This window comes from Pongo abelii, chromosome 8 (assembly GCF_028885655.2).
Source record: "Pongo abelii isolate AG06213 chromosome 8, NHGRI_mPonAbe1-v2.0_pri, whole genome shotgun sequence".
Lineage (NCBI taxonomy): Eukaryota > Metazoa > Chordata > Mammalia > Primates > Hominidae > Pongo > Pongo abelii.
Genome location: NC_071993.2, coordinates 72,319,903 through 72,331,985, shown reverse-complemented (window position 1 = coordinate 72,331,985; position 12,083 = coordinate 72,319,903). Strand labels below are relative to the sequence as shown.

At 54.0% G+C, this 12,083-nt stretch overlaps 1 protein-coding gene across 1 annotated transcript in view; it reads left to right on the top strand.

Moving 5' to 3' along the window:
* CDH23 (cadherin related 23) overlaps positions 1-12,083 on the top strand; it is a 459,756-nt gene that overhangs the window by 290,966 nt on the left and 156,707 nt on the right. Inside the window, exon 13 of the mRNA XM_054522498.2 lies at positions 257-415. Coding sequence (XP_054378473.2) covers positions 257-415 — 159 coding nt within the window. The remainder of the gene's footprint in view (positions 1-256; positions 416-12,083) is intronic.

Sequence of the window (12,083 nt, the reverse complement as noted above, 5' to 3'; positions counted from 1 at the left end):
AGACTCCCATCAGAAGCCTCTGCAACCCATCTCCTGCCAGATCAGCCCCTGCTAGCTCCTCCTGCCCTAGCAGAATCAGCAGCCATCCCTAGAGCAATGACAGACGGGTTCACAGTAGCACACAGCTGGGATGGGCAGAGACTCTAACAGGTGCTCTGGGCTGGGGCCGGCAAAGGCATGGAGAGGACTTACAGGGACAAGGACTCTGGGAGGGGACATGTGGGAGCTTACCTGGGCCCCTGTTCTGCACCTCCAGCTCTTTGCCAATGAGAGTGTGCCTGACCATGTGGGCTATGCCAAGGTAAAGATCACTCTCATCAATGAAAATGACAACCGGCCCATCTTCAGCCAGCCACTGTACAACATCAGCCTGTACGAGAACGTCACCGTGGGGACCTCTGTGCTGACAGTCCTGGTGAGTCCCCGCTCCACTGCAGGGCCACTGAGCTCTCCGGGGCTGACTGTGGTGAGGCACCCAGACGGATTTTGTCCAAGAGACCTCGGCAATCAGGGAAGGAGGCGCCCCCAAATCCCTGAGCTGTGTTTGTTGGTGTATTAAATAAAGTTTCTGGACTCTTCAGGATGGGGCTCCCTTGGCCTAGGTTGCAGTATGGAAAAAGAGCCAACCTGAGGGGTGACGAGACTGGGCTGAGGACACTGGTTTTCTGCCTTTCCCCGAGAGACTCAGTGAGGGTGGGCTGGGAGCCCTGGAAGCCCCCTCAAATGGGTGGGAAGGTGCCAGCCATCCTTGAGAAAGGTGACCCTCTCCATGTGAGCACAGGTACCAGAGAGGGACAGGCTCCTGGAGGGTGCCTGGGCACCCCCAGCTGCCCATGGCTGGACTTGCCCTTTGACAAGGGGCCCTCCCAGTGTCATTTGTATCTGTCAGTACTCTTGGTTGCAAGGGACAGAAACCCTTAAGTAGTTCAAGCAAAAAAAGATCGGCGTATGTAACTCAAAAGTATAAGTGATTTCAGGCCGGGCTCGGTGGCTCATGCCTGTAATCCCAACACTTTGGGAAAGCCGAGGTGGGAGGATCACTTGAGGTCAGGAGTTTGAGACCAGCCTGGCCAACATGGCAAAACCCCGTCTCTACTAAAAATACAAAAATTAGCCGGGTGTGGTGGCACACTCCTGTAGTCCCAGCTACTAGGGAGGCTGAGGCAGGAGAATGGCTTGAACCCAGGAGGCGGAGGTTGCAGTGAGCCGAGATTGCGTCACTGCCCTCCAGCCTGGACGACAGAGCAAGATTCTGTCTAAAAAAAAAAAAAAAAAAAGTGCAAATGATTTCAGGCATGGCTGCATCCAGGCACTCAGTTGAGCAGGGCTCTGTCTTCAACACTGGGCTCTGCTTTTTTGTATTGGCAAAGAGAGGCACCAGCACCTCTAGGCTGACTTCTTACCAATCTATCAACCCTAGTGGGAAAAATTCTTTTGCAGTAATTCCAGCAGATTCTCATCGGCCCAGTTGGTTGGGTCATTCTGGAACCAATCGTGATTCTGGTATGCCGGGGTGGGATCACACTCCCCTTAGTGGACCCAGGGGTTGGGGTCAGCCCCACCTGAATTACACTGGCTGAGAATGGGGAAGGGGCTTCTATTCTAAAACAAAGGATTGAATGCTAAGTAGATCCAAGTGGTAGATGTGTGCTACACAAGCTCAGAGTCTTGCCCACAGTTGGTGCTCAATAAATGTCATGGAGTTTAATTCACTGCTTTCTCCTCCCTGCACACCTGGGGCCCCCAGAGTCCTTGCTTCCATTTCTTGCTCCTTCCCCACTCCAAGCAGAGTGATACCAAGACCCTGCTCCGAAGTGTGTTTACTCTACAGACAGATGGTATGAAACTGCATTGAGCCCCCAGGCCCTTCCCATCTGACAGTTATTAATATTTCAAACAGATGTTTAGCTAGTCAGGCTGTCAGACAAACAATAATTCTGCGGCAGCTGTTTTCTCCACCTCCCGCGTCTCTAGCCCATGACTCCTCCAGCTTTCACCAAGGTGCTCCCTGCAGTAAATCACCAGGCGCTTGAGGCCCCCTGGACCCTCCTCCAGCCTCTCAGTGCCCAGCCAGAGAGCAAGTGCCAGAGGCTCTGGCCTTCTGGACCCAAAGTGTGTGTCTTTACCCACCACCCACCTTCGAAGGACTGGGTAAAGGGCAGCCAACAGCCTGTGCTTTAGAGGCCTCAGGGAGTGGAGGGGAGGCTCTGTCCCCTGCGGGTCTGGGACCATGTGGCTAAGAATTCTAGTGTCAGATCCAGGCTCAGTGGGTGTCAGGGGATTCCTTCCTGGCGTTCTTGCTTGGGACAGAGTTTCCTCACTTTGTAGTCCCAAGTTCCCATGGTCCTTGGAAAAGGATGGGGAAAACCTATGGAGCCGGGAGGAGATATGAAATATGAGAAGGGGCATCCCTTGGTCGGTGGTGGCCAAGGACAGCTGTGTCAGGCCCAGTCCAGTTTGGGGCTGGCGCTGGGGAGCAGGCTTTGGTGAATGTGAGCCGAGCACCTCATGCCAGGTTTTTATCCAGAACTGGGGCAGCTGCTGGGCCTGAGCTCAGCCTCCTCTGTGAGTCGCTAGGAACCAGCAGATCTGGCCAGCCTCCCCAGGTTCCTGGCTTCCTTCATCCAAGCCTCACCCACCCCCTTCTCAAGCTCCCAGTCCCAGGGTTTATGAAACCATGAAGGGTGGGGGCCCATTTCATCAGGTAACAGCTCGCACAGCAGGACCATGTGCCTAAAGGAGTTCAGGCCCTGCAGGGAGATGGTGGGGACCCCGCGTGCTGGCCTATCCATGCCACTCTTAGCACCTTCATTTTCTCATCTGCAAAATGGGCCCCAGAGCCAGTAAGTAACTAAACTGGAATTCTGTTCCTGTAAAGGGGATATAAAAACATCCTGGGTGACCCACCCACCCCCCTTCCTCTCCCAGTCTCCCCAAGGTGTTTCCTGGCCACACCCTCCACACCACCCTGCCCTGCTCTTGGCCTCCCTCACCCGGCAGCTGTCTGCTCAGACCTGGGGTCAGCCCTTTCTCTCCACCTCCTCTGCCACAAGAGGGGCTGAAGTTATGGCTGCCTGCTCAGGGACTGTGAAATTCCTTCTCCCTGACCTTTTCTGGGATGTTATTAAAATGTTTCATGGGCAGTTGTGTCAGGAAAAAAATTATGAAGAAAAGGAAATGTTTTAATTTGCACTGAAGGCAGGAGCAGAGCGTCCCCAGCCCCCATCCTGGCGTGGCCCTGCTTCAGAGGCTGGTCACCTGTCCTGGGGAAAAGGTGGTCATTTAACATGGCTTGGGGAAGCTGGAATAGGAAGGGCTGTCACCACCAGCCCAGGTGTCCTGGCAGGGGTGGAAGGGCCAGACTTTCTCACCTCCCAGCTCCCTGGACCTTACAGCCCCCAGTTACAGCAAAATGAGTTTCCACTGGTGGCAGGAAAAGAGTGGGGACACCCTCATGCACACAGTCTGCGCTGGCAGAACCCACACATACAAAAAGTCCACCTTCTGTATGTATACAGGGGTTTTGCATATATGGAATACTGTATTTTCCATCCAAATTTGGTTGAAAAAAATGTTGCATGTAAATGAACCCACACAGTTCAAACACGTGCTGTTCAAGGGCCAACTGTATCTCTAACCTGTTAAGTAGGCGCTGTTATTCTCACTTTACAGATAAGGAAACAGATGAGGCTCGGGGAGTTAAGTAACTTGCTCAGGGCCCCAGGGCTAGTAAGTGACTAAACTGGACTCACACGGCGACTCCATATCCCAAGCCACAGGCTCTTAACCACGAGGCTGCCCATCCAGAAGGTTCTATGTGGGACCACTGAGCCTAGTCCTTTCAGCAACCTTCAGAGCTGAGGGTAAAGAGAGGAGCTGGAAAGTGCTCTCTGCGGTATCCACAGGGACAGGTCCCAGGGTCGCTCCGGGTGGTATGTTCTTAGGTGGCACTCAAGACTTTTAGGGCCTGTGGCACCACCAGGTGAATTTTCACATCTCTGAGCCCTAAGCTGCTCCGGGGACAGAGCTGTGTGAGTGTTTTCACTGATGGAGAAACCACTTCAGAGATACTTGAGCACAAGCAGGAATACCAAGGCAGCCCAGAGCTGTCTCTGTGAGGAAAGGCCCCCTGGAAGGAGGGAGGGTTCAGGATGAATGTGCTCTGAAGGGTGATCACACAGAGGAAGGATGTGCGGGGGTGCGTGTGTGTATATGTGCGCAGGCATGTGAGGTATGCTTGTGGGATGTGTATGGGGGTGTGTGTAGGCAGGCATGGTTTTTTGTGCCTGTGCGTGTACATGTGTTTGCAGCTATGTATACTCAGGGGTATGTGTATGCAATATACACGTGTGTGTGCATGTGTGCCTGTGCACGTACATGTTACAACTACATGCATTTGGGGATGTGCGTACACTATATGCACATGTGTCATGTGCACACGTGTGTGTACGTGTATGTGCCTGTACCGATGCATGGATGATGCTGGTGGCTCCCCATCCTCTAGGCGGTGTGGTTTGTTCCCTTTCATATCCCAGGCTGCTCTGTGATTCACACCTTCCAGTCCTGCCTCCTGACCTGGCAATTGAAATCAGATGAGAAGGCCAGGGAGTGTCTTATCCTGGGACCCTGCTAGGCTTGGGGCAGCCCTGTAGCCTGGCCAGTGTCTGGGGCCTGGCAGGGTTTGTGGGCGCTACTGGACAGTACAAGAGGTACAAGAGTAACCTAATCATTTATTCATTCATTCATTGATTCAACAAACATTTGTTGAATACCTGCTGTGTGCTAGGCACATGGCCCTGAGGACACATGGTGATGTGAGTCTTGTACTTACACAGTTTACAGTCTTCAAGGAAAACTGGACTAACTACGAAATGAATCTTCACATTGAGTATTACTTGCTGTGATGGAGAGATCAGGGAGTACGCGAACCTCTAACAGGGTACCTGACCTTGCCTGGGGTCCAGGAAAGCTTCCCTAAGGAAGTGGCATTTGAGTAAGCATTAACTGGTGAAGGCAGACAGGGAATAACATTGGAGAAAAGAGGCTGGGAGCAGTGGCTTGTGCCTGGAATCCCAACACTTTGGGCAACGTGGCAAAACCCCATCTCTGAAAAAAAAAAAAATTGCCAGGTATGGTGGCATACACCTTTAGTTCCAGCTACTGGAACTAAAGGCTGAGGTGAGAGGATCACCTGAGCCCAGGAGGTTGAGACTTCAGTGAGCCATGATCCACTGCAGTCCAGTGAGCTGTGAGCCACTGCACTCCAGCCTGGGCAACAGAGTGAGACCCTATCTCAAAAAAAAACAAAACACTGGAGGAGAGAACAGCATGTGCAAAGGCCCCGTGGCTGGAGTGCAGTGAGTACGTGTGTGATGTGCAGGGAAGTGGGGTCCTGCTCCTTTGAAGCACAAGAGGCTTGGCTGTTTCTCTTCTTCCCAAATTGATACTCCCCACAATATGCCCTTTGGGATGCTGTTCTGATAGTGGGGAAGGCCTATATCAAACCGTCCATACCCCCTTGCCTGTTCCATCCTTGTGACGGTGGCAGGCGTTTGGGAAACAGTTGGCAGAGGTTGTACCTAGGATGTGTGAGGAGCTAGCCTGGCCTCCTGCAGCATGGAGCACGTGTCCCTGTATTTATTAGCTCCATGTCCTCTGGGCAGTGGGAGAGGCGAAGTGCTGAGGAAAGGTGGCAGCCCCCCTGGCGCAGGGCTTACTGAGCTCCAAGGCCTTCTCTCCCTGCTGCAGGGGGTGGGGCATAGCAGAAATGGGCAGAAGATGGACTTCAGACAAGACAGGCTTCTTCCCCAGTCGGAGGAAGCCAAGAAAGAAGAAGAGGCCCTGAAGAGTCCTGACTGGGCAGGTGTGGGGCCCCAGGACCAGCTTGTGATTTGCTGAGCTGTGGGTAGAGCTCCACCTCTCAGCTCCAGACAGACAGGGCTGGCTGGAGGTGGCCTAAAAGCCTGCTCCTCTCTCATCTCCCTGCCCCCTCTTCCCAGCCCGTCCTTGGGAGGCTGGCAGCATCTTGGGCAGGGCCACAAGACATCCAGGGAGTCCCTGCAATCCTGTCTTACTATGAGCTGGTCACTCCTTCTCTGGGACTTGGCTTTCTTCCTATGAAATGGGAAAGTAGTACCTGCCCAGCCTGCAGTGCTGGGTTGTTGGGAGACCCAGTGCAGTGATGTGGTGTAAACAGGTAAGACTTACAGATGGCAGGAGTGGGTATTTTCATCATTGGCCTTCAGGGTCTCACCTGGCTGCCCACCACCCCTTCAGCCTGTGGACAAGCCCAGCTCTGCAGCAGTGGACCCTGGACAAGACACTGGGCCTCAGTTTCTTCTTCTGTGAGCTGGGGGAAATAACCTGCTAGGTGCCTACCTTAGAGGATTGTTGTGAGAATCAAATGAAATGATTCATGAAGACACAGCACAGAGGCTGGCTAGGAACACACACTGGAAATGTCAGCAAGTCATGCCTGGCCTCCTGGCTGAGCCTCCAGGGAGCACGGGCCCTGGGCAGGAACAACACCCTCGGAGCTGTGGCCCTGCCTCAGGCAGCCATGTGACCTTGGCCAGTCACTGAACCTCTGGGTCCCAGTGAGATGACTGGGCCAGGGGCTGGTTCAGGGCCTTCTGGGTTGGTGAGGCTTTAATTCCAATTTGCACTGTCCAAGGAGAAAGGGGAGCCATTCTTGCTGTTTAGTTTCATGCCCAGCAACATGAACATGCCACCCATCCTGCAAGGGTCCCCACCCACCCACTGGCCTCTAGAGCCCGTCTCCTGCCCTACCCCTCCTCTCTCAGCTCCCATCTGGAAGTCTCAGGAAGATTCCCAAAGACTTCACTTCCCCCTCCTAGAGCTAACTGGCTTTTCCTCCTGGTCCAGCCCAGCCTCCCTCTCCTGCCACATCAGTAGATAGCCCTGCTACATCAATGTCAGCCCCATTGCTGTTTGTCGCCATCTCTCCTTCCCCTCCCACCCACAGCATTGACCCCACAAGGAAAAGGTGGGTGTGATGTCATTGCCCTGGGCTGGCCATGGTGAAGGCAAGCTTCAATCCTGGAGGACTTCAAATGCAGCAGGCCTGTTCCACCAGCTGTAAGGCTGCGGGGCCTCTCCCTCTACTCTGTGACTGTCGGGACACCCCCAGCCTTCAGGCTCAGAGATGACCCCTGTCCCTCCATGCTGCTGAATCCAAGAACTCTAACATGGGCTCTACTCAAGGTGCTGGAAACCTAATGGCCCAGCCAGATGATCCAGGAAAGCCAGTTCACTGCCTGTCTTAGTCTTGGTGCTCCCTGGGGCAAACCCCAGTTCCTCCCTGGTCCCTCTGCCCCCAGCAGAAGGACATGTTGCTCTGCAACATCTGTGGAAGCCTCTCAGCTGTGTCTACTACTGCAGGAGGGAACCTTGCTATAGGAGCAAGGCTTTGGAACCAGAGACCCAGCTTCAAATTCTGGCTCTGCTGCCTGCTCTCTCTGTGGCCCTGGGCAGGTGCTTAGCTGTGTCCTGACCCTCAGTCTCCAGAGTGTGCTGTGGAGAGAATCAACAATAATGCTTATCCCACAATGAAGAGAGATGGGGCATTTAAAGCACTTTGTGTATTAGAAGGCACTGGGTAAATGGCAGGTGTGATTGCTAGAACAGTTATTGTTACTCTTATCCAGCTTGAAGGTTTGTTCTGTCTTATTTGGGAGTCGGTGGAGCTTCAGAGAGCATTGGTATTTAAGCTTAGGTCTCTCGGTTCCTAGATTTTCTGCCTTTGGCTGTGACTTCCCCAGACTCTGGGTCCTCTCAGTTGGTGCGTTGGTTGAGTTTTTGTCTGTGCTCAACCCCGGGAAGCCAACACACAGAGTCTAGCCTTAAGGAACAGAACATGGAAAAAGGTTAAACAAGCTTGCAGGTGAGAACCAAGACTCTTCGGAGGGAGGCAGACGATAGTTGCTACCAGGTGTGCGACCTGTGCAGTGGTCCGGGGACATGGACTCGGAAGGGCCCCAAACTTGGTGGAATGCTCTGCTGTCACTATCTTGAAATTCTGATAATTTCTGAACAGAGGGCCCTGCGTGCTCGTGTTACTCTGGGCCCTGCAGCTTACGTGGCTTGCCCTGGCACAGGAGTTTATCATTCTCTGCCCAGATAAACTCAGTAGCTCTCCATGGTTTTCACTGATCCCTACATTCAGTCAACAGTCAGCAAAGGCTGAAGTGCTGGGGCCTTCTGTTCCCACAGAGCTTGCTTCAGTTCTTATTGCTGCGTAAGAAACCACCCAAACTTCGTGGCATAAAGCAACAGCCCTTTTTAATACAAATGGCTCATGGATTTGGTGGGTCAGGAATACAGAAAGGGTGTGGTAGGGAGGCCTTCTCTTTCCTTGGGATCTGAGGTGACTCGACCAGCTGGAGTCTGGAAACAGAGAGCCCGGAGGATCCATTCTGATGTTGTTCTCGCCCTGCCATGCCTGGGCCCTTGGCTTATTTGGCTGAAGGGTGAGTGCAGCTGGACTGTGGCTCAAGCACCTATATGTGGCCTCCCCACGTGTCCGGACATCTCCCAGCATGGGAGTTCTGAGCAGGCACACCCCAGGGGAGGCCTCTGGGGGAGGAGTGTCCCAAGAGATCCAGACAGAAGCTGCGTGGCGGCGTTTTTTGACCCAGCCTCCAAGTCACACTGCATCATTTCTGCTGAATTCTGTTGGTTTTAAGTCACCAGGGCAAGTCCAGATTCAAGGGGAGAGGACATAGATCTCCCCAGCTGTCAATGGGGAGAATGTCCAAGAATTTACACAAATGTAAATGTCATAGACTCACTCAGAGGTCACTTTTCCATACCACTTCTGAGCGGTCATGCATGAGCACAGTGCCGTGATGCCACAATTTCCCTCACCTCCTCCTGGAGGGCGCAAAAGGAGGCAGGAGAGCAGAAGGGAAACCTGCAAATCCCGTTTCCAGCCTGGGACGAGCTCTCAGTGATGGGGAAGCAAAAAGACAGTGATCCCTGCTGCCCCAGGCACTCCCTGGTCAGTGGAGTTCAAGCCCTCTAGACCTGGGTTGGCATTCAAGGCCTCCGCAGCCTGCCCCTGAGCTGCTTCCCAGCCCTTTTCCCCATACCCCTTACACCCTTCTCTCCTGCCCACCCAGGTCCTCAACACCCCTCAACCCTCGGCATTTTCTTGCCATGACGTCTTTGCTTGCTACTCGCCTGCCTCTCCCTCCTTCCTATTTGAGACCATCAAAATCTGCTGAACCTAAGGGCCAGCCTCCTTGGCAGCACCCCCTTAAAAAGCCCACTTTTCCTGGTAACTGGCATGTGTCCACTCTCGAGTTCCTCTGCCTCTTCTCTGGGGCCCCAGCCTCTTCTCTGGGGCCCCAGCATGCTGTGTGCCTTGCTATCTGTGGCTGTTCCCGCCCCTGTACAAAGGCTTGCTGGCAAGTGTTCCTTCCCCATGCCACTGAAAACCTTCCCCAGGCAGGTTCTCTCTGTCTTGGGGGCCCCACCCCTGGTGTGTGCAACACAAAGTAGGCTGGACTCCTACTTTGGTGTCTAGGGTGGTCTGGGGTATCTAGGACAGTTGCTGGAGGAAGGGATGTGGGCAGGAGAAGGTTAGCAGAGGCCTCATGGGGACACATGAGGCACAGAGAGGGTAAATTACATACACAAGGCCACCCAGCCTATCGGCAACCGAGATGTTTGTCCACGCCTGAAGCCTCATAACCCCACATTTCACTCTCTGTGCCAGGCTTCCCCAACATCCCCTCGGGTGATGAGCATGTGGAGAAGACTGCTGGCCAGAGAACCCCAAGGCCTGGCTTCCAGGCCACTGAGTTGCTGTGTGACCCTGTCCCATTCTCATACCCTCTCCGGACCTTAGCCTCCTGCTCAATCCAAGGAGAAGATGGGTTGGAGGCCTTCTGAATGCCCTTCATAGATCAGGCATTCCTGGGGATGCAGACCGCAGCCCAGGGACCAAGGCCAAGGGTAGGGAGGTGTAATGGCCACCAGCTTCCAGGATCCCCTGGGCCTCCTAGTCATAATCAGGGCATACGAGTCCAAGGTCAAGGCTGAAATCTGCCCTGCCTCTCAGTCTGGCCCTGTAGACAGGTGGGCGGGAGCTGACCCTGCTTCCCTGGCTGCTGCTGGGCAGGGCCAGGTGCCCTGGGCCTTCCTGGCCCTCTGGGAACCCCTGTGTCTCCCTGGATCATCTGCTCTCCTCCTTTCCCTCCCAGAGCAGAACTCTGCACTCTCTGGGACAAAGGGTGCCCTCCAGATGCAAATCCAGCGACTGTTTAAGGCCTGGAATGACAGTGGTGAGCCAGACAACTTCCCTGTCTGTTCCAGGGGCAGGAGGCAGATGATGAACAAGGAATATCGGAGCCTGTGGGATGGGGATGAGTGATGTGGGGAAATACGACTGGGCAGGGGCAGGGAGTGTCAGGGCTGGGGTTGCTACTGCATTGTTATATCAAGTGGTACAGGAAGACAGGCCTCTCCTGGAAAGTGACATGAAACAACCTGGAAGAAAGCCAGCTGGGATCTAGGTTGAAAATCCAGGAAAGAGTAGCCCAGGTGAGGGATGCCGGTGAAAGACCCTGAGCAACAGCCTGGCTGTGGTGGATGCACAGAGAGCAGGAAGGGCATAGAGGCCAGGAGGTCATGAGGCCTGGGAGCCCATCGTGGGTAGCAAGTCTAGGAGAGCCCTGAGGGTGGATCTCCTTGCTGCTCCTCAGTGGAGAATAGGCCGGGGGTAGGGGATGGAGGGGACCAGGGTGGAAGCTGGAGACATGCCCTGAGGCTACTGCAAGAAGCGAGGGATGGATGAGGCTCCAACCATGCAGGTGGGGACAGTGGAAGTCCAGATTCCTCCTGCTGCTCCACCCTCCTCTCCCTGACCTTGCTAGAGTTGCTTCACTCTTCTCCTTCCCAGGCCGGCAAGGTGCATGCATCTCCATCTCCACCTGACTGACCAGATGGGCCCTGCGCCGTCCCCAATGTCAAGTGGAAAGGGCTGCAAGTAGGCCCTAGGCGGGGTTGGGGTCCTGCCTCGGCTTCCTGCCTGCAGGTTGGCCTTGAGCCAGTGACTGAAGGGTTCTGGGTTTCCATTTTCTCCTCTATAAAATGGGAAGAGTAATTCCTATCTCAGCAATGCTATGAAATAATGTATGGCCAGGTCATAGGCCAGGGCCTGCCTACAGCAAGTGCTCCAAAAGCGTACCAATGCCTGCTGTGTCAGACCTCCAGGGTTCTCCATGGTTTTCTAGAACAGTCGTCTCTCCCTGCTTCTGATAGCATCCATTTGACTTGATTCTACCATTGTATAAAGCTGATGACAAAACTTGCCAACATGAATTATTAGTAAGCCTGGGAGATGATAACAGGGCCCAAGGGCTAGGCCCGGTCCACAGGCTTTAGCAAAACCAAGAGGACAAGCCGGTCAGAGCAGGGAAGACAGCCCTTGCGCCTCTGCCCAAGAATCATCAGAAGCTGGACTTCCAGAGCCTGCTCAGCTCTTCCAGCGCGTTCCCCAGCACCCCCCTGCCAGGTATTCTCCCTCCCCAGCCCCTCCTGACACCCCCACCATTGGCATCTTAATTGATCTCATTGTTCTCAAACCCTTGAGACCTGAGACTCCAGCTGTGCTTAAACAGAACAAAATCTCTTCCAATTTCCCCACCGTTTAAAAGAAAATTGAATTCTTTATCTGCAGCCTGGGGAGGGGAAGAGGGAGGCTAAATAGAGAGGGACACATACACACACACACACACACACACACACAGAAAATAGTAGGTCATTCCAGCCCTGCCCCCAAGCTGGCCTGGAAGGCCTCTGTGGACACACTTGCTCCCATTTGGGGGTGTCTACGGATGTACTTCTGGGCCCCTTTAATGGGCTCTTCTGTTCATCTTTCTCAGAGGGGCTGGGGTGGGAGCTGGAGGAGGCTTAGCTGGCTGTCAGTGATTGACGGGTCCGGAGTTCCTCTGCCTGTCAGGCCTCAGTGCCCCTCGCCTGTGTTTATATCTTTAATCTAAATATCTGTCTGTGAAACCTAAATGGCGTGGAGTGAGAGGTAGGACCGGGGTAGAGAG